At 42.8% G+C, this 26,799-nt stretch overlaps 1 protein-coding gene across 8 annotated transcripts; it reads left to right on the top strand.

Annotated features, from left to right (window-relative positions):
- The first annotated feature begins 372 nt into the window (after window positions 1-372).
- On the top strand, window positions 373-26,190 carry phactr4b (phosphatase and actin regulator 4b). 8 transcript variants are annotated; one of them, XM_037074734.1, is made up of 16 exons: window positions 373-492; window positions 7,761-7,870; window positions 8,430-8,474; window positions 14,578-14,742; window positions 15,092-15,172; window positions 16,103-16,618; window positions 17,912-18,250; window positions 19,745-19,876; window positions 20,930-21,461; window positions 21,871-22,172; window positions 22,264-22,462; window positions 22,674-22,729; window positions 23,180-23,241; window positions 23,333-23,470; window positions 23,624-23,700; window positions 24,648-26,190. In XM_037074734.1, the coding sequence occupies exons 3-16, from the start codon at window positions 8,462-8,464 to the stop codon at window positions 24,661-24,663; spliced, it is 2,628 nt and encodes an 875-aa protein (XP_036930629.1). In that variant the 5' UTR covers window positions 373-492; window positions 7,761-7,870; window positions 8,430-8,461; the 3' UTR covers window positions 24,664-26,190. The 8 variants fall into 8 exon arrangements, with proteins under 8 accessions (XP_036930629.1, XP_036930627.1, XP_036930630.1 ...); XM_037074732.1 differs by having other exon boundaries at window positions 486-544; XM_037074735.1 differs by lacking the exon at window positions 373-492 and adding an exon at window positions 662-992.
- Window positions 26,191-26,799: the final 609 nt, after the last annotated feature.

Genomic DNA, 26,799 nt, shown 5'->3' with positions numbered 1-26,799 from the left:
ATTAAACAACATTAGATTCATACACAGTCTCCATTTAACCTCATGTGTGTTGTTCTTCATTTATCAAGATTCACACCAAGGTTTATCAAATGCAATTTATTTAATTGTTTTTGCTGTATTTTTTTTTTTTTTTTTATAGCCTAAGGTGTGAAGTGGATGAGGTCATACAAAATGTGAATTACGACATAATGATCTCTTTTGGGTTCCAGTGTGATAACTTTCTTTCAAATGGAGTGATGGGTGTAGGGAGTGGAGAGCAGCATCTCTGTCATGCAGTGTTTCATTGTCACGGTGGGGAGCAGGATAATATAAAGGAATGCTCCTCCACCCCCCCCCCCCCCTTTCCCTCCCCAAATCAATGCAATGCAATGGCTGGTGGGTACTGAAGTCTTCTCCACACAAAGAGCAGCCGTGCTTGCAGCGCCAGCAGTGGAGCTGCAGCTCCCGCCGAGAACTACCGGTACCGAGATGCTCAGCTCGGGATGGTTTCCGGTAAGTGAGTGAAATGTTTGGACCGGGCAGTGGAAGAGGGGGAAAGTGTGAGGTGAGGAAATGACCGGGCTGCTATTTTTAAACTAATTTCAGAGGAGGTGGCGGTGGAGGAGTGAGTCAGGAGGAGACAGGTTTTGTGTGCCGGTATCCTGCGGGAGCAAATGTGTCCCAGGGGCTGAGTTTGGAGGGACATGTCTCCGCAGACAATACGCTGAGTTACGCTCCAACTTGGCAGACGCACAACAAGCCGGCATCGCGAGTAAACTGCACGTTTGCAATGCAGCACTGCGTGTAAACATCTCGGTTCTGTGCACACCCTGGGCGCAACAGGGAGATAGTTTTTTGCGCTGCCTCTGCTGCCGCCAGTCCACCACCCCAAACTCCATTTTCCACGGATCTTTGCGTCCGTGCACAACAAAGGATGCGTGTGATCTACGGGATGTAGATGGTGTGTGTCGATGTTTGCAGTCGGATGTCAGTCAGTGGGATGCGCCTGTACGGTCTGTATGCCGGGATCTTTTTCTTCCCTCCCATAACGGCTTATCGTGCTGTGGGAAAACACATTTACAGGCCTGTAAAAAGCTGTCTGAAGGCATCAGAAAGGGGGTGCTCCTTGAATCGGGAAAACTAATCAGTTTAACATTTAGAAAAAAAGACAGGATAGCAGAGGGACAGAAAGCAGACCCCATTGCTTTACAGTAATTGGCTCATTTAAAAGGTGGACAAAGGATGACAAATTCTGTCTTCGTCTGCAAGTAAAGTAAGCTAAAATATCAGCAACAACAGAAAATCCACAGCTGACAAACCCCATCGCATCTGTCTTGCGTTTGAATTGTTCTTTTGTTACAAAACGTCACAAAATACGTTCCCTGCTACTGGGTTTATTTTGAAAGGCAGCACCGGAAGTGTTCGCTTCCGCTGTAGCTGCTTTGACCCGCTCGCGCTCGCTCATCAGCATCTTGAGTCCGCTGGCGCGAGATCCGCTCTCGGAGAAGGAGGCAGGTCGGGCTCAGCGTTCTCCTTCACGCCGGGAGTAACGGCCGCTTAGACGTGATGCTCGTCGCACGGCAGACCGAGTCAACCTGTCAGGTAACTTACACCTTGCCTCGGGGAAGAATACGTTTAAGTAGTAGTCGGTCTAATGACGGCGAGAGAATGAAAAACGAGAGCTTCATTTAGGTCTAATTAGGACGGGCAAAGATGGAAGACGTGATACACTCGCTCCTGCATCTTTCAGCGGCGGTTAGTAGCCTAGCAAAGCCTTTTGTATTGTTTTATCCCCCCTCATTTTTTAAAGTCGTTTGCTGCGTTATTTAACGAGCAGAGTGGATTTTCTTTCCCCTCAAGGACAGAAAAATAATTGGCATGACATGAAATATGTCACATAAGGAGCACATAGTAATTTATTCAGAGCACAAGTGTCAATTTAAAGGAAACCTGCTGATGGGAAGCAACTGTATTCTCTCAACAGGCCTAAAAAGTGTCTGATCTGTTAGAAATGACCAATGTATTGCTTTATATATATCCAAAAGAGCATTCGCCAGTAAATCTGGCATATGACTTGCTATTAAAGCTGGTCAGATGCCCCTTCTCCCTCTTGAACCTGCACCTCCTCTCCTGTAGGGTGTCATCTGCCTGTGGTGTAATAGCTCCTGAGGTTAATGTGCTCCTCAGAGGAGAAAATGCTGCCTCATGGCTTGTGTTGTAGCTCTTCCCACTTCCCATTGGAGACTCCCCCCCCCCCCCCCCACACACACACACACACACACACTTTAATGGCCCATTAAGAGGCAACCACTATAGTTGAGCTGTCAGCTGGGCCTGATTGATTCGGTTAGTCCGCAGATGAGACTGATGTGTGCCTGAGATTCTTCCGAAGCTTAATTCTTCCCCTCCACCTCCTCCTTTGGACAAGGAGCTCCTGCAGTGCAGTCTTCACACAGGTGGAGGGAGAAAGAAAAGTTTAGCAAAGGCGAGGAGCATTTTGGGCTCCTTGTGAAAGTGGGCCACTGGTCCCTGTGGTGAGTGATGCTTTTTCTGGGGCAGGCTGGGTGATGACGCTCACCCAGCCCGGATTGGGAACAGACACCCTCGTCCATCCTCTTCGGAGAGGGGTGCAGAAACTACTGCTGCTGGGATACACACTGCAGAGAGGTCCAAGCAGACAGACTGCAGGTCTGACTTTACTTTGCTTTTTTCTGATCTACACATCGATCACCGATATCTCTCTGGAGCAGGCCTGTAAGTATACTTCAGCCCAGCTAACTCCTGACCTGCTAGTATTAAAAGCAGTTATTCACCTTTTTGATAGAGTGTAACTAGGAAGTGTGGAGTTGATGATTTTCCTCCACAGACTTGGCGGCTTTTTGTACCCAAAACCCGAGCCCTGGAGTGAGAAGCGCACTGCTATTTAAAGACGGCATAACTGAGCCAGCTGCTGCCGTTTCTGCTCCCATCATAATTGAATCAGCGCTAGTAGAGTGCGCCAGTGAGGGTGTATGCGCTCCATAGAAGATTATACAGTCCCGGCTTCAAGGCGGTCTGTAACGGCCACTTTCACATACGTGATTGGTGGCTTCTTTTCCTGGTGAGTGTGTTTGTGGGACTGAAGCTGGGAACAAGACGAAAATCCCAGCCAGTATCATCTGTGGTAAAGCTATCATCCGTGAGGAGGATGTGGGTTTGTAATGGGAAGTTTTCAAACAAGAGTGTTCATCTGATTGTATAGCGCTGTAGACAAGATTATAGAATGAGCAGTGATTGATGAGGTGGGGAGACAACTATTTAAGCTACATTTGGGTGTTTTTGCCATTATTTGGTTGTGTGCGTAATGTCCCTTGCGATCCATTCACTGTTAAAGTGACTGTTGGCGGCTGTCAGAGCCTTCAGAGAAAAACATCTTTCATGGCGGTGAGTGACAGAGTTCCTGCACTGTTTGGACGTCCTCATCACTTTCATATTGATCTGTTGTGTACAGCATAGAGAGGGTTAACAACTCAAAAGGGAACTAGGCCATCGACATCCCTTTTTTTGTGTTTTTTTTATTGGGCACAATATGAGACTGGCTGCGAGCGTGACATAAAACAGCAAGTGAAACAGAAATATTTGATGTTGGAATGTATCCACTCAAGCCAGTTTTCTTTTTCTTTCTTTTCTTTTCTTGGATCGTCAATGTTGTACTTGACATGCAGTGATGCATGCAAGTGTTTTGCATACATAACATATGAGGCTGTGGCTGAAACAGGGAAAATTCTGTGTTTGTAGCTCTACCCCCTCACTGCCTCAAATTCGCTCTTACTTTCAGACACCAAAGATATTTTCTCTTTCCCTGGATCAAGTGAAACGCTCACCACTCTGCTCGATTATTTTGAGTCATCCAGCCAAGGCTGTGGCACTGGGCGGGAGTGTAAAAAATTTCATCTCCAACCACGGATACATCTGCCTCCTCGCAGTGGTGTTAGGGTTCTCCTCCAGTCTCTTTGTACAGCTCTACTATGAAAGCTTTTAGTTCCACTTTATGTGGTTTAAGGCCAGATTATTGGTCTGTTTGATGTCCAAATGTCATTACTCAGGCTTCTTCTTTTGACAAGGAAGTTCACCTTTGAACCTGTCGTCAAATTTGCCTGGAAGAGGAACAGAGAAGAATAGAAAAATTACAGAATATTAGCGTATGGTTAGAAAAGTATTTCTAAGTTTACACGTCTGAAGTGTAGCTCAAAATACAGCACAGCATCGTGTGCTTCAGATGGAGCTTTACTTCATGACAGGACATTGATCATTGATTAATAGTCTTGTTATAGGGCTTCTGGTGGCCTGGACACTATCACAAAGTCTAAAGGGGCCTTAGCTGTTATCTGATGTTGTGATTTTGTTAGAAGAGTTATTTCTGAAACGTAAGATGATCTGGATCCCATGAGACCACCAGAAGCATTACTTTAAAATGAAATTCATCAGCAATGTTGAGCAAGGAACTGAAGGAATTTTTGTGGCCTTGTTTAGGGTAAGAGTTTGGCTCCTATGTACATTTTCACTGGTAGTTAGAACCAGCATTTTTTTTTCTCATGTTATTTTGTTTTTGTTTCACATGCAAAGCAAATGTCTGTGCTTGTTGTTCTCAATTCCCACAAAGGATGTGGCTTTATAATAAAGAATGAACAATTTGTAATGATGCTAGTGTTGAACTGCAGCTAATGAGTATTTCTATTTAAGCAATTTATATTTTTTTGTAAAAGCCCTATAAATAGTGGCCAGTTCCCCAGAGCTTAGGATGACATCTTAAATTAACAATCATATAAAGAAAGGCAGTAGATTCTCACATCTAAGCTGTAACCAGAAACATTTGGGGTTTTTGCTTCATAACAACTAACAACTAATAATCAGTTTAACAAAATTGTTTTGCAGTTGGCAGCACAAACATATTTAGTTTGCTATAATGCATGACAAAGAAGGGCATAAAATCTTCCTGTTTGAGATGCTGGAAACGGCAACCAGATATTTTTGCTTAAAAAAATGATGAAAAAAATAGTAAATAAAATATATATAATAAATAAATAGTGGTAGATTTGAGATCTGATTGTTACAGCTCTGTTTTTTTCCACAACTAGAAATGGATTATTCAATGCGCTATTATCTTTCTGTCCTTAAAAGTGCAATGCCAGTCTAGAAGTCATCCTTTTTTACTCTGCGAGCTGACGTTAATTACATAATGTACGACTATGCAACCTGGGCAGGTAAGTAAAGCCTGCTCATTTTTAATTTATTATAGGGATGGGAGTGGAGAACTAGTTCTAGTTGAGAACCATTTTCAAAATGTCCAATTGGAGTCATTACCCCGAGCCAGTCATTTTCTTTTATTGATGATTGCATTTCTTTGGACACTTGCTACATTGCAAAACTGTATTGTCAAACTCATTCTTAAAACTTGCATCAAGGAGTCATGGTGGACCAATCCATCCAAAGCAGGGCTTCAGGTCATGAAGAAAGATGAGAACAGTGCTAGTTTTAATGTATTCCATTTCATGTAACGTTGAAAGCACCAGAAAAATGCTGAAATATCTTTCTTTGCAACTTGGACCTAAATTCAGGAAATGCCATAATTTGACATTGACGAGTGCCACTACTTTCCAACTCAGCAGCACGCCAGTCACTGAGGCTAAATATCCTAAGTTATAAAGACTTTTGAACCACACAAACAGGCTTAGCAGATGCTTTCTTTGACTAAGAAAACCTAAATAAAAAAGAATACTGTATAAATATTCTCTCATTTCATCCACAGATGACTCACAGGCGTTTGCTACAGCCAGCTTGACTCGACAAAGTCCACGTTAAAAGCTGTTATATACTGGTGCTTTGGCACACCTGAGTCACGTGCATGCCTTGTTTTACAATGTTCACTCGCATGATAATAAAACTGTTACACTGATGCTGACAACCTGTGAAGAACTTCTGTTTTCTGCACAGAAAATGTATCAGGAATCAATAGGTGAGCAGATGAAGAATTTGACAGACAAGCAGATTCAGTAATGGCATTGGTAGAAATAAAATCATTTCAATTCCCATCCCTACTTTAAAAAGAACGTTTTGTGTTCCAGTCTAAGAGTTGGACCTGGAAATTCAGATCCTAACAGCTTCTGTGTGATGATGTCAGGCTCACTCTTCTCTCAACTCAGTTAAATCACAGTTTATATGGTTTTCACCTGCTCTGCAATAAGTCTACCCTGTCTTTTTCCTATCTTTTATATTACCTAAATTAATAGATTGTTTTTGCTAGGTATACCCAGTAAAATCATTTTATGTCATACATCAATTGTCCACTTCGGGCACTTGAAGGATTAGTTGTGGTTGTGAAATGATACACTTGGCCAACAAAAGTGTTTAATTACATTACTGAAGTGTTAGATGACAGCGTTTTGACTTTTCACTCGTGAATAGTTTGAACAATGCCCACTTGGATCCAAAGGTTTGAGTGTATGCCAGGAAACTGTTCTCCCACGAGATTTTAACACCACAATCACTGTGACGTAACAGAAATGGAATCACGCTTCAGTCATCCAGTTTTTGGGATTACTGTAGCATCATGTCTTTTTTTAGATGACCACAGTAGTGTAATGCCATCACTCATCTACTTAAGTTTCACCCAACTGTGTGTACCTCCAAACACTGAGCTTCGACATTTTGTGTTATGTGTGTTTTTAAGGGCCTTTGTTGTTTTATGTGCTTCACACTTTGTCCTTCATTTAAACACAACATTGCTTACATTGTCACACATTCACTTTGCTGTGTCTTCTACCACACTTGCATACATCTTTTTTGTCCTCCAGTCTCTCTCTCTCGCTCTCTCTCTCTCTCTCAATATAGATAAAATAAAATCTGTTCTGTATTGGGAACCTCAGAGAACATCACTGTTTAGAGGGCTTTATTTCTACAGTATTCATGATTTGTTTTTTCTTACATTGTAACTATTGCAACCCATTAAAACATAGTAGTGATCCATAGTTAAAGTGGAAACGGACAACTTTCACATCCACTAATGTTTAATAGTGGTAGTGGAGTGAAGTCATAACTACCAATATGTCTGACTGGATCTCCTTCATTTCCCCAGGAGATTACGTGCCCACTGGCACAAAAAATAACAGCATGAAAGCGAGGTTTAAAGGGAACCAGTCTAAAAGCAGATGGTGTCATAGTTCTATAGCCATTACATTTGGCAATCAACATTTAATTTGTACTTTTGATTTAAACTGATTAATTTACTTACATTGTTTTTCTCCCGCTCAGTTGTCCTCACCAAGACTCAAGAAGTAGCCTAGTTTAGACTGCAAACATTTACACTTTACATGTATTTTCTTTGTGCATCCAACTGTTTCAGGCATAAGCAATCAACAGCCTAGTTTTACAAACTTTCTTACAGACTATAATGGCCTTAATGTCAAGAATTGGATTTCATATTTCTAATTATCTGCTTTTCTGCATCAAGATATGATCTATAAAGAAAGATTGGAGAGGAATCTAGCAGAATAGGTAAAAAAAAATGGCAGCTTTGAAAAAACGTTACTTTTTTGGGGGGAGATCGATGTCATCTCCATGCTGTGGGCTTTCAGACATTATACCTTGTGTTTTTCTCTATCCACTTTAAGACACTTTGGTGTCTTCTTAGGTCCTTGCTTGTTTGAATATGCTGGTTTTATTTGTAGTGATGACACAAGCATCTTCGCTGTTCTCTATTTATGACTAACTATGATCAAATCTTCCTCGTCTCTCTTTTTCAGAGGGGTTAAGATGGGTGGAGCTGCCATCCTACGCATGCTGGAGACCTGAAGTAGTACTGCTTAACTGCTGCTGAGGACCACATACACCCCCACCCATGACTTTGTATAGTGTATGTCTATATCTTTTTATATTGAAAGAAATCCACAATTGGTGATGCTGAGGTAACATGTTAATGTCATGTACAGCCTAAAATGGCAAAAGTAAAAATGAAATATAAACAAAGCTTGAAGGGTATTTTTTGATGTGTTAATGAAAATGGATTATTTTAGTCATTTTTAAAGGCAGTTCTGACAAAAACAATGATAATCTTCAGAAAACATGTCCATGAATTATGATCAGTATGCTTTTTTATATATTAGATTTCTTAAGCTTAATAACAACATAACATATGGTTTGATTTTAAGTTTGGCTTGAAAGTGGTCAGGGATGATCAGATGCTTTGGATACTTTTCGGCTGAAAAGATGCCTTTGGGTTGTTAAAGAATTTTAATGGAGGCATTTAAGACTAAATGTCTCATGAATCTAAGACCATAGTGTTAATGTTTCTTTGAGCATCGCTTGCTGAAAAAGTTTGAGTGAAATCGGTTTCTTGTTCTACACTGGGGTCAACTTCTTGGTCTCAACTCACTTCTTAAATTGGTGTTGATGCTCAAACTGTTGTTTTTCAGGAACCGTTGATTGGTGTGCCTCAAACTCTGTAATGGAAAATCGTGGTGAGTACCAAGTCGGTCGTTGTGGTTTGTTAAGTGCAGTGTTAATGCTGTAGAGAGAGCTGTAGATCCACTCATCTTGCTGTACGTCCACTGTGTTTATGGAGTCTGTCTAGCCTCTGTGTTTTTATGAGCCACTCAGGGCTTCAGCTGTACATCTTATCAACCTAAGGGCCTAATCCAGGATTGGTAGATAGTTCTGTGAATATCCATTGTCAGTGTTTAAAGTTACTTTAGTTTGACCCAGACCTGCAGCCCTTGGCTGCTGTGTCACCCCTATTTACCATCTTTGTTCACCTCTCCAGCTGTCTTATGAATAAAGCTAAATGGCCAGAACAAAATAGGTTTAAAAAAAACAAAACAAAAACAAAGGGGGCGTGTAATTGCTTTCAAACATTCGTATGGCAACACTGACACTTCAGTCTCTTGGAAACCCAGCAGCTGTACAAGAAAAAGGAAGTGATAACCTTGATGAAGTGCACTGCTGGTATTTGGTCAAGTGTCACCTGTAGCTCCATAGTTACCCACTTCCCCTTTGTAAGACCAAAAAAAACAGTCACTAGTGATTGTTTAGGGTATGTACATCTGGACATTGTTAAGTATTACTCAAGGCTTCCTGTGGGTACTTCAAAATAAAAGCACATACAGAACTCTCATCACTCCAACATGAAAAGGTTTTTCTCGCTTAGTTTGGCATGAGGACTGAACACCTGCTTTAAAGTTTAGTAGCTAAAGCTCTGGGTCTAATTTGTTTAATCCATTCAAACAACCCTAGCTAATGATTATTTTCATTATTGATTATCTGCTGCGCATTTCCACAATAAATCATTTGCTAGGTATGCTAGGTAAAATCTTTAAGTAAAAAGTGTTTTCCTAAATGCTGTCTTCATACCAACATTTAGTGTCTCTCTCCTGTCCTCAGTTGGTTTGAACATGCGATGGCTGTCATTCAGATGATCTTTCTTTAACTTGCTTTTTTAATAAGCTCCACCACTATATAGACAGGTGGCATTCATAGAAATATATGAATCATATTTTAAGACAAAGATACATTTTTCTGTGACGAATGAGACTTAGTGTAGTGACACAGAGCTTTACAGCACCATGCGTAGGGCATGCTCAATACTCTTCCCATGTTGGACGGGGCTGCGTGTGTACCTGCCTCAGTCTGCATGCCTGCTGAAGTGGCCTGGCCCAGTCTGTTATCCAGGTCAGGCCAACAGGTTCTGGGCTCATGCGGATTGGCTCAGCTCTCTCTGGAAGCTGGCCCGTTGTGGAGGCTGTATGTGGGGCACAGGGAGAGAAAAGGAACGCTGCCGAAAACACTAGCTCTCCATCTTTAGAAACAGCCCGAGATGCAGCCAAATACTCAGAAAACTCTGATCTATCCGGGCATAATGACACAGCTCAATGCTCTGGATTCCTCTGAGGAGCAGTTGGACAAGGTTTTCTGAAGACACACAAGACTCCAAAGAAATCAAAGCGCTAATTCAGGGGGTCCAGTCCACACTTCTTTTTTTTTCTTTTTTTTTTCGTGTGTACAGAAACTGGTCCTTTTTCTTTGCTGCTCTGCCTCTCTATACTCAAGCTCTAGACAGGGCAGCTCTCCTTGGCAAACATGTTTCAAAGTCATGCAAATGCCTCCAAGACTGTTCAAATTGTGATAAGAGACTTGGAGATGTGCATACAATGGTGTCTGAAAGAATTAAGAGAGGTGAGCAGCATGATAAGTGCCCTCTGAACAAGCATAGTAATAGCTTTATATTAGCGTGCATGCACCACATCTTCCTATTTGTCGGATGGACTTGTGATCTTTCATTGCTCTTTTAACAAGTTTGGTGTCATCGTAGCAGCTGTAATTGTGCTGATTCTTGTCTGTTGTTCGTACTGGAATGATGGGAGGGAACAGCATGCAGACACACTTGACCTTTCCACAGCTCCCACAAAAAGTCTCTGATCTTATTTAACATTTCTCCTAAATGAGGGCATTGATTGAAATTGCTCCAATTTTCTCTCTGCTCCATCCTTCACATCCAGACTAAATTAAGGTTTTTGTTTGTCAGGTTAGATGTATTACTAATTTAGGAATGGCTGATACAGACACTGTCTATATCTCTGTCTTTTGTTCTCTTTGTCATCTCAGCGCTAGCAAGGCAAGTAAATACTGACACCAGTGTGTCAGGCAGAGAAATGCTTTTAGGCAACACAGTGTGGTCTGAGCTCTGAGGTTTTGAGTCTAGTTTTTGTGTGTTGGTTAAGTTGTTTTATCATGATGTTTTGTTTGGAGTTTTTAGATCATGCAAGTCCTTTTTCTCTTGAGCCACTGCAGCACATAGCATGTATTACATTTGTATACACATTATGGAATGTACACATTGCACTGCATACCGCAGCACACGCATCAAATTAAAAACATAACTCGTCCTTCTCCCAGGAATGGCAGGCATCTTTCAGTGAATGCTGACCTGTGCTGTGAGCCAAGGAGGGAGGGTCAGTGAGCGAGGGGGAGAGGGAGTCCAGCTCCTGCAGGGAGGGAAGGTCTTAAGGAGATTGTGAGAGGGAGGGAGGACTGAAGTGAAAGGCGTAGAGAAAGGGTTGACGAGAGAAACACAGGGAGGAAGAAAAGACCTGAGACAGGGGAGATCAGGGGACAAGAAGGTGGAAGGCAGGTGCAGCTGCTTATCTGTCCAGGGTTCTGTGCACGTTTCTGGGTGCAGGACAGGTAGAGGCCCCTCAGGGGCTGGATCATGGGACAGAGCCTTCGTGTGGAGACCCCATCTCAGGACCCACAACAACAAAACAATGGCGGTGAGTTTCAAGACTCACTCATGCTCTGTGTGTATACTTTTCACGGTTGTGCATTCCTCATCAGTAAACATACACGGCATGAAATCATTTTACTATTCCGTAGTTCTTTAATGAATGAAAGGCTAGAGGAGAGATGGGGGTTGGCGATTGTATAATCAACTTTGCACAGTCTCGTCTCTCTGCCCCCCCTTCACTTTCACCACCACAAGGAATGTTAAATCATTGGGATCACGTGGATGAATCTCAGCTGTGTTTTTTTACACACTCATGCTTGTGTTGCGCACTTATTTTCTCATGTGACAGTAATTTGCTCAGTTAAATTGGATTGGACATTTTTATAGAGTGATTGTTTAAAAATGGAGGTTGTGAGTTTTTACATCATTTTTGAAAGCCTATTTTTTGGTATTTGGGGTATTGTTGTTTTTCATATCACAGTGTAAAGCTGTAGAAAAGACTCATCTTTAATTAAACATTTTAAACTTTAGATTGACAAAGCATCATAAAGTGAGTTAATCGGACAGAATTCTGTCCCCAAACAGCACGATCTAATGGTAATTATTCAACTTTTAAAAGGTTGAATGCTTTTAGGGAGCACAAGATTTCACTAGAAGCAATCACAGTGATTATAAGCTCCTTGTGCTGTCAATTAAGTAGATTAAGATTCATAATCTGGTCTGGCATAGGTAATTGTTATATTGAGGTTGGAGGTATTTCCTAACCATCACACCCCCCTGTAAAGGGGGTTATTATGTAAGTGATCAGGAACACTTGGCTCGCAGTTCGGCTAAAGGCCAGGTACTTTTTAAAACAACAATCTGCTTTAACCACATGCTCACCTGACCGGGCCTGCCATGACTCATTGAATCATGAGGTTAGAGGGAAATCTGGCCTCTCTGAGAGATGTGAGAGAGTGGTAGGTGTGGCTTAAGGATAGGGGTACGTCAGAGGAACAGACACATACACAGTGTCACCCACCCCCATGTTTCCTGACTGGTATGCCTTATCTTGGCAGAGCGGGTGATTACTGAGCATGACTAAAAGGATTCTGGTTCTGGCCTTGTTCTGAATGGAAATATATTTTGTATGATGAAGATGCTTTAACCATTAGAGTATGAATTAGTTTCACTGGTGTCACTGTGTTACACCTTCCCGCACTGTTTTTCTATGAACAGTACAGTGGACTGTTATTGAGTGTGAGGGGAAGAGGTTGTCTTTGTTCTCGGTCACAGAATCAGGGCGGAGTGCCGTTTCCTCCCTGTGTTTCCAGGCTGCCCCCCCTCCCTTCATAACTCCTGTACTTTTGCTCTTTGTAGCTCTTTCTGTACCCTTTACTCCCATTCCCAGACTCCAGTCAGTCACACACAGCTGTAGTGCCACCACACAACAGACCTCTTCGCACTACAGTTGAATTTTGGAGTGTTTTGTCTGTATCTGCGAAGAATCATTTTGAGTGGATCCACAGTTCTCTTGAATGTGACAGTTGAGTTGGATGTACTTTACTTTTTTTGTCTTTTTTGTGTCAGTGGATTGAAACATTTTATAATTGCTGGCAAGTGTACAAGTCTCCTAAGGATACGTTCAATTATTGTTTTGATGCCTGCTGCATGGGCTGAGTCCTGTGCCATCGTCATCTCTGCAGTGCTTTGGAGTGTGCAGGCCTGGCAGAGGCAGCTCTTATCCTGCTTCACTGGCTTCAGCTGAGCCACTGTGTCAGGGCTCGTCTGACAGAGCAGTCTGCTGCTGTGTGAGAACCTCAGTTCTGGTTCACAGGGAAGCTGCCTTAAGCAATGCTTAATCTGGATGTTATGGCAGCTGGTCTGAATCCTCAGATTTCTACCTCGCCAAGATAAGCTGGATTTCCATGGTGCGGACATGTCCCTTGAACCCAGACCCTTTCTGCTGTAGTTTTGAACCGCTCTCTGCAACTTCTCCTTGTGGCATTTTCTAATTGGATACATACAGGACGGTTGATTGTGGGGTTTCTGAATGCACCCTGCTTCCCCATGGCATGCTGTTTCAAATCCCACCGCTATGGAAGCTGGACGCTTAACACCCCTTTTCCAGGTAGACAAGTGCCTTTTTTTTTTTCTTTTAAAGATTTGTCAGTCACAACTTCAGAAAATGACAGCAAAACTAATTTTTGAATTGGCAGAAGTGCATACATTTTCACAGGTTTGATTTGAGCTGTTTTGTAGGTTTTACTGACGGTCAGGCTTTTAAACACTGTGTAAGCATTCAGTTCAAATTTTACCCCGCCAGCAGCATTGAGGTAGCTTTGTGGAGTAGCGGTTAAAGACTCTGTCCTTCAGCTGCAAAAATGGGTTTGAATCCTGTGTCAGCAACCATCCGCCTTGCTAAAATGTCCCTTAGCAAGATACTGAAACGCTGCCAGTTCCAGGGGCGCTGGTCCATGACTAACTCCGACATCCCCTGCTGTGTGTGTGTCAAATGAGGACCCACTTTCCACCCAGGAATGATTTTATTATTATTATTACGTTTTTATGTTCTTTATTGGACTGCTGAATACACCAAATCAGTATTGTAGGTATTGTGTGAGAGGATATTGTTGTGGGAATCAGACTGCGAGGCGTTATTGTCGCTGAGACATCCTGAGTGTGCATGAGACTTGATGTTTTAAATCGGACCCTATTTTCTCTCTACTGGTAAATATTATGTCTGCTGTACAGAGTAGCTGAAGCCTTGAAGCAGCTAATGTTTGAAACTCTCTCTGAGCTCAGCACCCTGTCAGCTGTCAATAATGTAACCCCGAATATGTAACCATGACAGCAGAATGCCATTTGATGGAGCACTTGAAGCCTTAATGGCATCTCTTAATGATCAGTGTGATGTCTCACTTCTTGATTGTTTGCTGTATGTGTTCATCATACTACTTCTGCTACTGTATGACTGCATCCATGTGTGAGCTGCTCTCCTCTATAGAGGCAGTGAGGGCTGAAAGGCTGATAAGGCGCTAGTCTCCATCCAGCCAAGGAATGTGAGCACTTGACAGCGAGAAATCCTGGCCCAATGCCAACATCAGACCTCTTCTGTTAACTGTGGATATGTGGAGGAGTCCATGAGCTCTCAGCATCACCCTGCCAAGGCACACTCAGTCCCCGAGAACTAACAGCTAAAGATAATAACAGCCATAATGAACATGGCCCTCTCTGTAAAGGAAGCAGATGAGCTCAGTTAGAACCGAAAAGATCCTCGCTGATCTTCCATGCTTCTGTGTCTTGTTTGCCAGATCTCTCTTAAAAGCTGTTGGATTTATATTTTATTACTGCTTTTATTGTAGATGATGAAGCTGAGCAGCACCACAGCACAATGGTGGGAGAGGGGGGCAGCACGGGGGACAGCACCCCAAAGCGTAAGGGCAAGTTCTCAACCCTTGGCAAGATCTTCAAGCCATGGAAGTGGCGGAAGAAGAAAAGCAGCGAGAAGTTCAAGGAAACTTCGGAAGGTTTGTGATGTGAAGTCATTGTGTTTGCAGCATGAGTGAACCTCCCTCTTTCTTCTCTGGTCATATCAGTTAAAATCAGCTTTCATCAAAATTCCTCAATGCATGTGTTCCTGCCTGAATGTTACAGACCCCTCTGGCTCTCCTGATGTTTTTCAGTGCACCTATAGTAAGACAATAGGCCGCTAACAAAATATCCTGTTGACTGAGGAGCTCTAAACGGCAATCTTTGTATTCCGGACCATGAGGTCATGCGCTAAAGTGAACGACTACGCTGCAATATTTCTTCTTTGTGGAGATCTACAACAAGAAAGCTCAGTGTGTAACGTAAACCCTTTTTTATTGACGGCAGAACTGGAGAGAAAGATGTCGACGAGGCGTACGCGGCAGGAGCTCATAGAACAGGGAGTGCTGAAGGAGGTCCCGGACAACGGTAAGAGTGCTTCTGTGATTCATCTGATCTCTCTCTTCACAGCGTTGTCTGTATCTGACAGCAGCAGCCCTGAGGCTATCACACCCACACAGACAGTACGGTTAAGTCATCAGTACATTATGGCAGGAACACTGTCCTTCTAACCAGCAGGTATCTGAGACATATTTAAAAAAAGACTTTCACCTTGCTGTTTTTTCCAAAGTAATGCAATGTCTGTTTAAAATGGCATGCCACTCTCCAGAGCTGAGAAAAAGTGGAGCGAATTGTACCCTGCAGCAAAATAGCTTTGAGAGAGGGGTGTGTGCAAGCGTAATGCAGGCCCCGCTGTTGCAGAAGCCCATTTATTAAACCTACAGCTGCTCCTTCATCACACCAACAAACACACACTGTCTGTAGGGTTTGAGGTAGGGGCACCTTATAGTTACTATGGAACGGGGCTGCAACTAAACATTTTTATCACTGATTAATCTGATTGGTTTGTTATTTCTCAGTCTTTTAGATGTTAGAAAACAGTGAAAAATGCCCATAGAATGCCCCACAGAATAAGTCACGAAGGTTGGGTTTAAAGGACTCGATCTGTCTGGCCAAGAATTCAGAACTAACAAGTTCTCAAGTCTACAACATTTATTAACCAAAGAAAGGCAGCAAATCCTCACACTGAGCAGCTAGATTTACATATTTGCTTGATCAATGACCTTAAAGAGTACCTACTGTTTTAATCATTTTACCACTTTTGTTTTATTATATCTAGTTTCAAGAGGGAGGGAACAATGAACTACAATTTCCAACAAAGACAAAACATTTTGAATAATTTAGATTGAATAAATATTTAGTAATTAGTTTCCTTCTAGTGTAATTGCTTGATGAGTCAGTGTTATCACTTTTAGGTGTGATAGTTGAAAATTCACGAAGGTCTTTTCAACTTTTCAGATGCAGATCCAGATACACAAAAGCAGGCCTATGTGAAGAATGGGCACACTCTGCCAGTGAGTGCTGGGGTCGGAGGAGGCGGAGGAGTCATCTGCGGTAGCAGGAGCCCATGCAACCAGGGCAAACTCCCCTTAGAGTCGGACTTTAGGATGAACCCTGCCTGGCTTCCCCAGCCGGATGATCGCAGGGTCCGATCTCCCGCTAATGGGGACCGCCGGGGAGCTCTGGGCTCCAGGGGCACGGGACTTCATGAAGACGGGTGGAGAGGGGCAGGGATGGGTTCACGTGCACACACTGAGGGCGAGTGGAAGCCTAACATGGTCTGGCAGGGACAGATTCACGGCCAGATGGAGGAGGGCAGACGCGGGGTCCGACTTCACCCTGAGGATGGGCAGAAGAGGCCCGGTCTGCAGAAGGCCCCATCGGAGGACGGCAGGAGGAGTCGGCCTGCGGAAACCGACTGGAAGCCCACACTCCCTCGGCATGCATCTGCAGAGGAGGGAAGGGCCCGCAGAGGTGAGTCATCCCCCAGCATATTTCCCCATGCCAGCTGAGATTCATCCACCAAAACCTGTCATCATAGTATCCATGCTGAGTTCTCCTCACTGTGAGAAAGTCAAAGATGAGGTGAATATTTTAAAATCTGACCTCCTTCATACACATTTAAAGATTCTTCAGTCCATGTATTTTTTCCATCTTGCTGTCACTTCCCTGCTTATGTGCTGTCCTCCCAGATATAGACAGGCTCCTGTCGGCTCCCAGGGGCCCTGCTCCAGCTACGCTTCTTATTCAGGAACATGAGGGAATAACTCGTCCTCTCTTCTCCTCTCCTAATTAACGTGGCACGATCACTATACCCATTATTGCCCTTTAACGCTAACACTGTCAGCTCAGTGATAATTGGTAAAGAGCCACAGCTAATTGATTTTACTGAAACATTACACTTTGAGAAATAATGGTGTTTTTGTCTGTTTTTAGATCGCACTTGTCCAGTTATCACTTATCTGACACAAGAAGATTTTTTTCGACTTCATGATGAGCGGAAAACTAAATGATCCACTTGTGGAACTTGGGCTACAACAACAGATTCAAAATATATTGCATGTATATATTGAAAAGCCAGTACAGACCTAATATTGTTCTTTCTATTGAGATGAACAGATATTTTCTCCCATTTCCCTTTGTGTGTCCCTTCCCGTCTCTTTTCTCCGTCTCACCTTGTGTTTTCCTTTTTTCTCTCTCTCTGATGCTGCTTTTCTCTCCCTCTCCCACTCTCTTTCTATCTTTATCACATCTCCTGCTTTCTGTCCTCTTTTCCTTTCCCTCTACCTCTCCTCTGTGTTCTTCATGATCGCTTCCTCCTTTCCTTTGGATTGTTTCCTCTATGGCTGTATGACGACACAGTGATAGAAGCTCATCTGTAAATAAATAACCCTGAACTTCAGAGCTGTAGCTTTGAGGAATGGCGTGGGAGCAGCAGCGTGGGGGGGCTTTAGGGGTGCGGTGGGGTGACAGAGGGGGAGGTTGGTTTTGGGTGGTAATTGCAACCGCCTACTCTGTTTATCTTCACAGCTGATCCCTAGATAATGCAATTCTCAAACAAGTGCTATGACAGAGAGTGCTTTGAGTGGTTGAGCAGCAGAAAATGGCTCATTTCCAAGTCTCTGATCTGAAACATTTATTACCATGTTAAGAGTATTTCATAATGATATATCACTAATTCAATAATAAGAAAAAAATGAAGAATATTGTGTGCTTTTATTATATAATAGATCCTCATGATGCTGTGTTTGTTTTTTTCTTATATAGAGTCAGACAGCCATTATGTCCCTGACCCAGAAGCCCTTCGGGACTCCCTGCGTGAACCTCTGCCGCCTAAACAGTCAGGCGTCATGCCTCCAAAATGGCTCATGAGCTCTACCCCTGACCCTGGCAGCAAGGGTGCACCTCGCACCCCGTCCAACCATCCCACGACCCAGTACTCCTCTCCCTCTGCCCCTTCAGCGTCCAAACCCGTCCGGTCCATCTCCTCTGCGGGAGCATCCACTCAGCAGTCATCTGTAGCCCCAACCTCCACCTCTCAGGGCACCAAGCAGCCCCCTCTGCCCCCACCAAAGCCCGTGAACCGGGGCAATACCACCATGCTCGGTAAGTTCTGTTGAATGAGTGGCTTCTGTTAACAGGTGATGGGTGGTATCGCTGTGGTCACATGTCCACATCAGCAGTCACAAATGAGCATCGTGAACATTCAGATGTGTGCTCAGTTAGCATGTCGTTTTCCCACTGGCGATTACAATATGTACATTTATGAGTCGGTGAACAACTGATGGCAAAGAGAAGTCTTGAACAGAGATAGCTACACACTCACACAAAAAACACACTTGTATACACACACCCTGGTAATGATGTTATCTGAACAGCTTGAGCAGCTTTTCCCCAGCTAATTACTTATTACGCCTGGACTATTTTAGCTGCAACTTTTCCCCAGCATTTTACACTCTGAAGATAACAGGGACTCTTGTGGCTGTCGGAAGCACCGTAGTGGTTGTTGTTGTTTACTGTGGGCTTGTCTCATCTGGGATCTTGCCTTAATTCCCACTCAGGAAAGGCCATCTACTTTGATTCACTTTTATTTTGTCAGCAGATGTGATGATTGTCGGTACCTTGTGTGCAGTTCTTGTCATGCCTTCAGTTGCGTCTGTATGATCAAATTATTCAGGCTCTTCAAACTCACAGACGTCTGTGAGGGTTTTTTTCCCCTTACATATTTATCAGCCATCTCATCAAATAGTCATGTGACTAATCAAAGTGGGGGGGGGGACATATTACAAGATGTCCTGTTGGTTTTCCCTTGAGGTTTTGTTTGTTCTCATTAGTGGCAGATATAATATAATGCTGTGAACACGATTAAAAGTTACAAAACATTTAAAGAATTGTTAAACATTTCGGGCAATACAAACATTTGCTTCTCTGCTGGGAGTTTGATGGAAAAATTAATACCACTCATATCTCTTCCTCAAATATAAAGCTACATCCTGGAGACAGTTAGTTTAGCTAAGCTCCAGTTTTAAAGGTTTTGAATTAATGAGAAACAAGTAATGAAGTGTTGATAAGAGCTGTTACACAGACTTTACTGACTTTGGACTATTGCTGACTGATGCATTGACACCCAGCATGGGAACATTTGGCCTATCAGATGGATTCCTTGATGCCTTGCATTGACACTGTTTTACCAATCAGATGAAGCCCTATCTAGCCGTCAGCTGCCCTCAGAATAATTGGTGTCAGTTTGCCTCATACCATGCATGTCTACTTTGGACAGAGCCAGTATAGCTGTTTCCCTCTGCTTTCAGTCATCATGCTATGTTAAGCTAACGTGTCCCTAGTTGTAGCTTTACATTTAACATAACAGACATGAATGTGGTATCAGTCCTCTCCTTGAACTCTGATAAAAATAAGTGTGTTTCCTAACTATTAGTTTGAGAAGGAAAAGAAGATTATGGTTGAGTTTTCTTCTAGTTGAGGGACAGAATGATTAGCATTTAGCTAGCAGATTCCATCTCAACAACAGACAACATCAACCACCATGTACCTGCATTCATTAAACACTCCAGCTGAAGGCCTCCGTCTCCTCCCTGTTAGTCTCCGCCCTGCAGGGGGGAGAGAATGCTCAGCTTCCGCTCTACTGGTCCTGCTGGAAGCGAGAGTGCGACTATGATGTCTACCTGTCCCTGCCCGTCTACCTGTGCCGGCGGGCTGGAGGCCTGCGCTCAGGTAAAAGGCCCCCTGGTATCTCTGTGGCCAGGGTGCCCATGTCTGGAATGTCCCCCTTCAGAGTCTGCGTTCTCCATCGTGTCGCGTACTTTCCAGCTGCCAACATATTTCCCCCAAATGCCTTTAACTTGACTGGCACTGATTGCTTTTCTTTGGATATGGTATATAAAAGCTGCATGCACATAATGAGCTGAAAATGTATGTGCTGCTGGGTGCTTTGTATGTGTGAGAAAACACTTCTGAGTGAATGAGCAGTTGAATGTTTTTAATGCTGTACTCTTGTTTGGCATGTGAATGAGGAAGAGCCTTCAGCAGGTTCCAGCTGCGGCCTGCAATGCATCAAGTGAATTTTATAACGCTAATCCACTCGGCTTCTGCTACAGTGGGGTGGATGGGTGGCTGTGACTGGATGGTTGAATGGAGAGGCGAGAGTGCTCTAACATAAGGGCTTCATATAATTTAGAGAGGAAGATGTAATCCAGTTCAGTCTGCTTGTCTTGAGTCTGACAACACTGACCTGTTATTACGCCTCAGTAGCACGGCTATGGCTTTTAACATTGGTGTAGCTTAAAAGCTGTTTCACAGAGTTTAAAGATTTATTGCAAATATACAAATGTGCATGCAAATAATTGCAGGGTTTGCATTTGAGTCTTTCGTTTGGGAGCTTTAAGCACAGTTTGACGGAGGGTTAGAGTCTGGCTTTGTTGAGCATGTAGGCTGTATGTATCTTCTTCGTCTCTGTGACGTGGGGCACATGCTGCACACTGGTTTGTTAGGGCAGTGTGTGCATTCATGTTGACACGATCATGTGATGTGACACACTGTTTCTACACAATAATGCTCAGCCAGACATGTAATCCCAGTATTTATAATCGTTCATGTGTATTCTGTCATGTTGAGTACGTCATTCATGTAGAGCTGCTGCATGTGCACTCATGTCACAGTGGCAAATTAGATAGAAAAATAAAACGCTTGCTAGCAGCTCACGCTGAGGCCTAAGCTACAGCTTTTTGCTTTGTGGTTGGATGTATTAACTGTGTTTTTCATTTGCAGGTGATTTCAACCAAGCCACCGGTGGTACCAGTCTTGTGCCAGCCAAGCCCTCGCCACCCATGCCTCCTAAGAGGACAACCCCCGTCACCAAACGCAACACAGAGGACTCCTCTGGTTCAAGCCATCTCATCAGCCCCTCCCCGCTTTCTCTGGAGGACCACAGCAGCCTTCCCATGGGCTTCCAGCTACCTCTCCCTCCTCCGTCCCCTCCCCTGCCAACACACATACCACCCTCTCCTCCCCGCCAGCACATACACACCCATCACCTCCACCATCAGCACTCCTACCCCCACCCATTGCCCCAACCCATACCAATGCTGTTTGACCCACCAAGTCCAACCAATGAGTCTCCTCAGCGGCCTGCTCCTGTCCCGCTGCATATCATGATCCAGAGAGCCCTGTCCAGTCCCGGCCCGGCTCAGCCGCACCCAGACGGGTTACAGCGGGCACACACGCTGCTTTTCGAAACCCCTCCAGAGTACCAAAGTGATCGTGGGCGCCCCCTTCCTGTCAGCATCCAACCGCTAAAATTGTGAGTTTCTTGATACATCATTTTGGAAAATCTTGTATTAAAAAAGCTTATCTATCAAGACAAAACCACAAATCAGTACCAGAGAAAAAAGGTAACTAACAGGCTCTCTGCAGGATCTCTACTTCCATTAGATCCAGCTTTGTATGTGACCATGTGAAGCCAATACATCCATTTCATAAACCTTGCATACTTAAGCCATTTTAGATCTCATCCAAATCTTACAAAGTCTGGTTTAGCAAGAGCAATAAAGTATGTTGTGTTGAAGGTTGAGTACATACATTTTAATTCGTTAAAGCTAAAATGTTGGCTTTGTCTTGCTACTTCTAAATTCTTTAAGTAGACACAATAGATGTTTTTATAATATCCAGAATGTTCATGAATAAATGTATTCATGTTCTCTTTTCATTAGATCTGAAGATGACTACTCAGAGGAGGAAGAAGATGAGGATGAAGATGATGAGGAGGAGGACGCGTATGATGGGGAGATCCCCCAGCCGGAGCTGGAGCCTCGGAGTCGCAGATGCTTGGTTGGAGATGCCGGTGTTTGTGTCATTCCAGGGGGAAACAGCAGTGAGGAAGAGGATGAAAATGAGGAGGATGAGGATGAGGAAGGAGAGCATGACATGCATGGGGAGGACAGTGACTCGGACGGCCCTGTACTTTATAAAGAAGAAGACTCGGATGAAGATGAAGAGGATGAGCCGCCACCCAGTAAGATTAACAATGTGATTTGTGTCGAGACTTTTGAATTGTTTTTGTGCTCCTTCACACCTGAACACATCTCTGCTTGGCTTGAATCCAGGTGCCCTGGCCAGCAGGGTCAAGAGGAAGGACACGTTGGCTCTGAAGCTGAGCTGCCGTCCCTGTGCTCCAGAGAGGGACAGGTTTGTTCAGGACAGGAGCAGCAGAGACGACCAGCCTCCAGGACAGACCGGCCTCACCTGGCAGAGCAGGGAGCAGTGGGAGGCAATCCGCACACAGATCGGCACTGCACTGACAAGGTAAAGACAGGCAACATCATACCTTTGTACATATTGTTAATTTCTTTTGTATCCCTTAAATGACAATAGTGATTGTGCATTTCCTGAAGAAATCAGGAGAACATTTCTTAGATCTTTGTCCTACTTATTGCCTGAATGATAAAGTGATGAAACTGTGTAAAAATAGTCCTACTCTGCTTTTTCTTTTTTTTTTTTTCTCTTCCCACTTCAGGCGACTTAGCCAGAGACCCACTGCTGAGGAGCTTGAGCAAAGAAACATCCTTCAGCGTAAGTATCAAGTCTTTCTTTCCTTTTCACCTTTGTTATCCTTTAATGAAGCTTTTACTGCCTTTACCTATGAAATGGAGGATTCTGTTATGAGCCTGCTAATCCGTAATGTGTCTGGACTTATTTTTTGTGGGATTTTGCTTAGTTTGGACTGACGACTTGTCTATAAATTATCTTGTATATGTAAATAAACATATACGTTTATAAACACACATACATTTTAACATTCTTGATTCAGGTCTCCAAGCTGTCCAAGAGAATATCGTGATATATGTGCAGTTGCAGCAAGAATTGACATGAAAAAACAGTTTCAAACACAGATTAACGCTTAGATGCCTAATTTTAGAAACTGCTTTTACCTTTGGTGCACTTCAAGCCCGGCTTTCATGCTGCATCTAAATGCAGTTCTGTTGTTGTTGTTTTTTTTGTTCCTTCCATTTCTTTTTTCAGCCAAAAACCAGGCTGACAGACAAGCTGAGGTTAGAGAGATCAAGCGGCGGCTGACCAGGAAGGTGAGGCAACACATCCACAACAGACATCCAAGAGTCAAGTTGTGTATTTGCTGGATATAAAAATGACTTAAAAACTCTCTCTTGATTGTAGCTAAGTCAGAGACCCACAGTTGCAGAACTACAGGCGAGGAAAATCCTGCGGTTCCACGAGTATGTGGAAGTCACAGATGCCCAGGACTATGATCGAAGAGCAGACAAGCCATGGACCAAGCTGACTCCTGCTGACAAGGTACTCACTCAGTTTGACAGCACTTAAAATGCAACCAACAAATCTCTTTGCAGTGGATTGTGTTTCACATAATATTAGTCTCAAGCATTATGTTACACCTTTACTTTTAAGTTCACATTCTACTGATAATGACTTTCCTGTTGATTCATCCAGGCAGCCATCCGGAAGGAGCTCAATGATTATAAGAGCACTGAAATGGAGGTTCATGAAGAGAGCAGAATCTACACGAGGTATACCTTTTATCATCTGGACCTTGACATTATAATCCTTCCATTTTCAGTCCTGGTTGACTTGGCGACACCCGTGGTTACCATGGTGATAGCGAGTGCGGTTTAATACTACAGCAAATACTGTATGCAGCTTCTTTGCACCAGGTACAACAGAAGAAAATCAGTTTTGTTCTGTAGAGGAATTTCAGACAAAGTCACTGAAAATTACATCATGTTTCCTGTGATTGCTTCACAATAAAAGTCACCCCATCTATCACGTGAAGACTTCTCGTGTGACACAGCTGTTGGGTTTGCATAAGCAGTACTTTGATACAGCCCTGATACAGTGTCAGTTCAGTGGACAGTAAACGGGGAAGCTGATAGCATTGAGATAACATTAAAAACAGTAACGTTGGATCATACAAATGCATCGTTTCCTGTGAATCTTCCATCCAGCATTAGAATGGCGGACCCTGCCGCAAATAATAAAAACTTGTGATGTATTGTTCATGAAGCAGCTCAAAGAACAGACTGATCAGTTAACATATTTGTTAAAAACTGTCCAGAAACGTCTCACTTTGAAATAAAACTGTAGCCATATGTAATAGTATTTGATGTTTTTGTTGTTTTATCAATCATAATGTAAAAATATGTTAATCTGTTTCCTTATATCCTGTATATTGATGGATTATGAAAAAAGACTTTGTATTACTGAATGAAGAGCTGTCTGGGGACTCTTATTGCTGAGCTGTACTAAATGATCTGAATCACTAAACGGAGCCGGTATTCCAATCAAATGATAACTATGTTTCATAGACCTACTTACAGATGTACATATATTGCATGGCAAATCGCACTTACAAAAGATCTGACCATGAATAGCCTGTTTGATTTCATGTAAATTTTCTGACTTTAAACAGAATGTAAATGTCTGTTCAAGGCTCATGAGATCTCTTTGTTTCCTTTAGGTTTCATCGGCCTTAGCCTTTCCCCTCTTCATGGATAATAAAGCACTTGAGATCTTTCTGTGGCAAGATGCTGCTCCCTATGCAGACAGATCGCCCTTTTTACGTTTCCTGAATGTAATGTACAGATTATCAGGGAAAACCTGGAACTGACTCAAAACAAGAATGCTTCTCGCTTGCTCTCCATCGCCCTCCCACTGCATTGCTTTCACTAAACTGAGGTGGTGGTGGTGGCTGAGGACCAGATGCAGTATTTCTCCCAGACAACAGGGGGAACCACGTGCCAATGAAGCGGAGAAGTGACAGAGGACCTACAGGGCTTACTCTCAGTCTGCTGTTATGTGGTACCCCTCAGGGACTTGGATCTAGTTACAACCTTTAATGCGGCCTCATTCTGTGTTGCCTTTTTTCTTCTTTTCTGTATATGGAAAAGCTAATTCATCTTGTTAATGTAATAACATACAATAACAATAGTAATAATAATGATGAAGACTTCTAATACTCCACACAGTAATAATAGGTAATAGAGACAAACAGGAAAGTGGGCTGGAGGATGAAGACTGGGAGATTCTGTTATAGGACTGGACATCTCTGGGATATTGTGTATGTTTTATATAAATTGTGTACAGACTGCTATTGTTATACCTTAGAATGAAACTTGGAAAGATCTAATTACAAAATATTCTGTAATGCACAAGATATTTTATATTGTAATTCTGATCACATGAGTAGTGACAGCTTTTATTTGAACCTTTTTTTTTATTTGGCTTGCCTGTATTTATGGTTGTGATGTGAGGTGGCCATTTAAGCGTCAATCCTAGATATAGAAAAAGGTGCTGGTCAGGAGGCTGTTGGTGTTTTTATGTGTGCCAACATACCCAATGCCTAAAGGAATATAGGATACTGGTTTTCATATCACTGATTTTCTGCAATCCACTGCATGAGCCTACACAGAATCCGACACCAATGGATCTGGATAATCTCTCTTCATTTGTACTTTTTTTTATGAGTTTTTGTACCTCCCTTTAAAGATCAAACATGCAATGCATTCTGTAGCCATTTTGAATAAGGTCATGCTACTAGTGTCCATACTAAGAGTAAAAATGTAAGTTGCTGTGATTGTAGATCAGGGAATTCTCCAAAAAAATCAGAAAATGTATAAACGGTAAACAGGGAGTCATTTTGGCCGGAACCTTTTGAAACTGCAGAAGTGTTTTATCTTGTATCATCGTCTGGCCAGTAGCTTACAGGGTTCTCTATGCTGTGTACAGGTTGATCATAGGTTTAACTAATGCTTGTGTATATCTTGTCTTCCTTTCATTTGAAAAGAAAATTTTAAATATAAAAGTATTATAGGTTGCTATTTTTTTAAGCACAGAATATTAGTTGACGATTTAATGCTACAAAGAATGGGAATATGAAAGTGTACCTTTTCTGTAAAACTGTTAATTTTTAATTGAATGTGGAATTGTATGGACTGACAGTTTTCTTTGTAAATGTAAATGGTCACATCTTGATCTAATTAAACACCTTACAATTCCTTGAACCTTCTGTGCAATCTCTCTGCCCTGGCTTTTTAGTCAATAAACCTCTCCTACCTATTGATGGTTTAGAAAGGAAAATATAAACGTGTTAGTCAGAGACAGTGTTTCTAGAAACGTCATTATATAGGTGAATTAAATCAGTGGATACTGGAGCCCTGCAGTGTCTCAACATTTCAATTGGGGCCTCTAAAGTAAGAATATGGGGCTACAGTGACACCTGGTGGTACGGTACAGTCTGAATTAAGTAATACAGAGTTCTGAATACATCACGCAGGGTATTTTGTAAACAAAGGCTATGAAGTGATGAGGTGGTGATGTGAAGTTAGAGGACCCTTCCCACTTTTACAGCTCTGTTCTCCTTCAGAGATGTGCACAGATAGACCCAAAAGGGAGCTTGATCACCAGCCCTCTCAGCTGGTGTTAGGAACATGTGCCCACTTATTGAAAAAGCCAGTATAGTCTATGTAACTTATTAAAAGCCGAATTTGTTATGTAAAAAACATAACAGCAATACACATATTCAGTAGGTGATGTGAGGGGGGATGATGTCCCCCTTGTTAGCAAAATTACCAAAAAGTATCCCCCTTGTTAGTTGTATAAAAACAAAAAAT

Source organism: Acanthopagrus latus, chromosome 17 (genome assembly GCF_904848185.1).
Source record: "Acanthopagrus latus isolate v.2019 chromosome 17, fAcaLat1.1, whole genome shotgun sequence".
In the NCBI taxonomy this organism is placed as follows: domain Eukaryota; kingdom Metazoa; phylum Chordata; class Actinopteri; order Spariformes; family Sparidae; genus Acanthopagrus; species Acanthopagrus latus.
The sequence above is the reverse complement of the archived record's forward strand: the minus strand, read 5'-3'. Positions and strand labels throughout refer to the sequence as shown.

Excerpts from the sequence above, each read along its gene's own strand:
- phactr4b (XM_037074730.1), top strand. The coding sequence starts at position 11,219 with ATGGGACAGAGCCTTCGTGTGGAGACCCCATCTCAGGACCCACAACAA. Across the intron at positions 21,462-21,870 it reads AGCATCCAACCGCTAAAATT|ATCTGAAGATGACTACTCAG; the intron begins GTGAGTTTCTTG and ends TCTTTTCATTAG. Across the intron at positions 22,173-22,263 it reads AGAGGATGAGCCGCCACCCA|GTGCCCTGGCCAGCAGGGTC; the intron begins GTAAGATTAACA and ends GCTTGAATCCAG.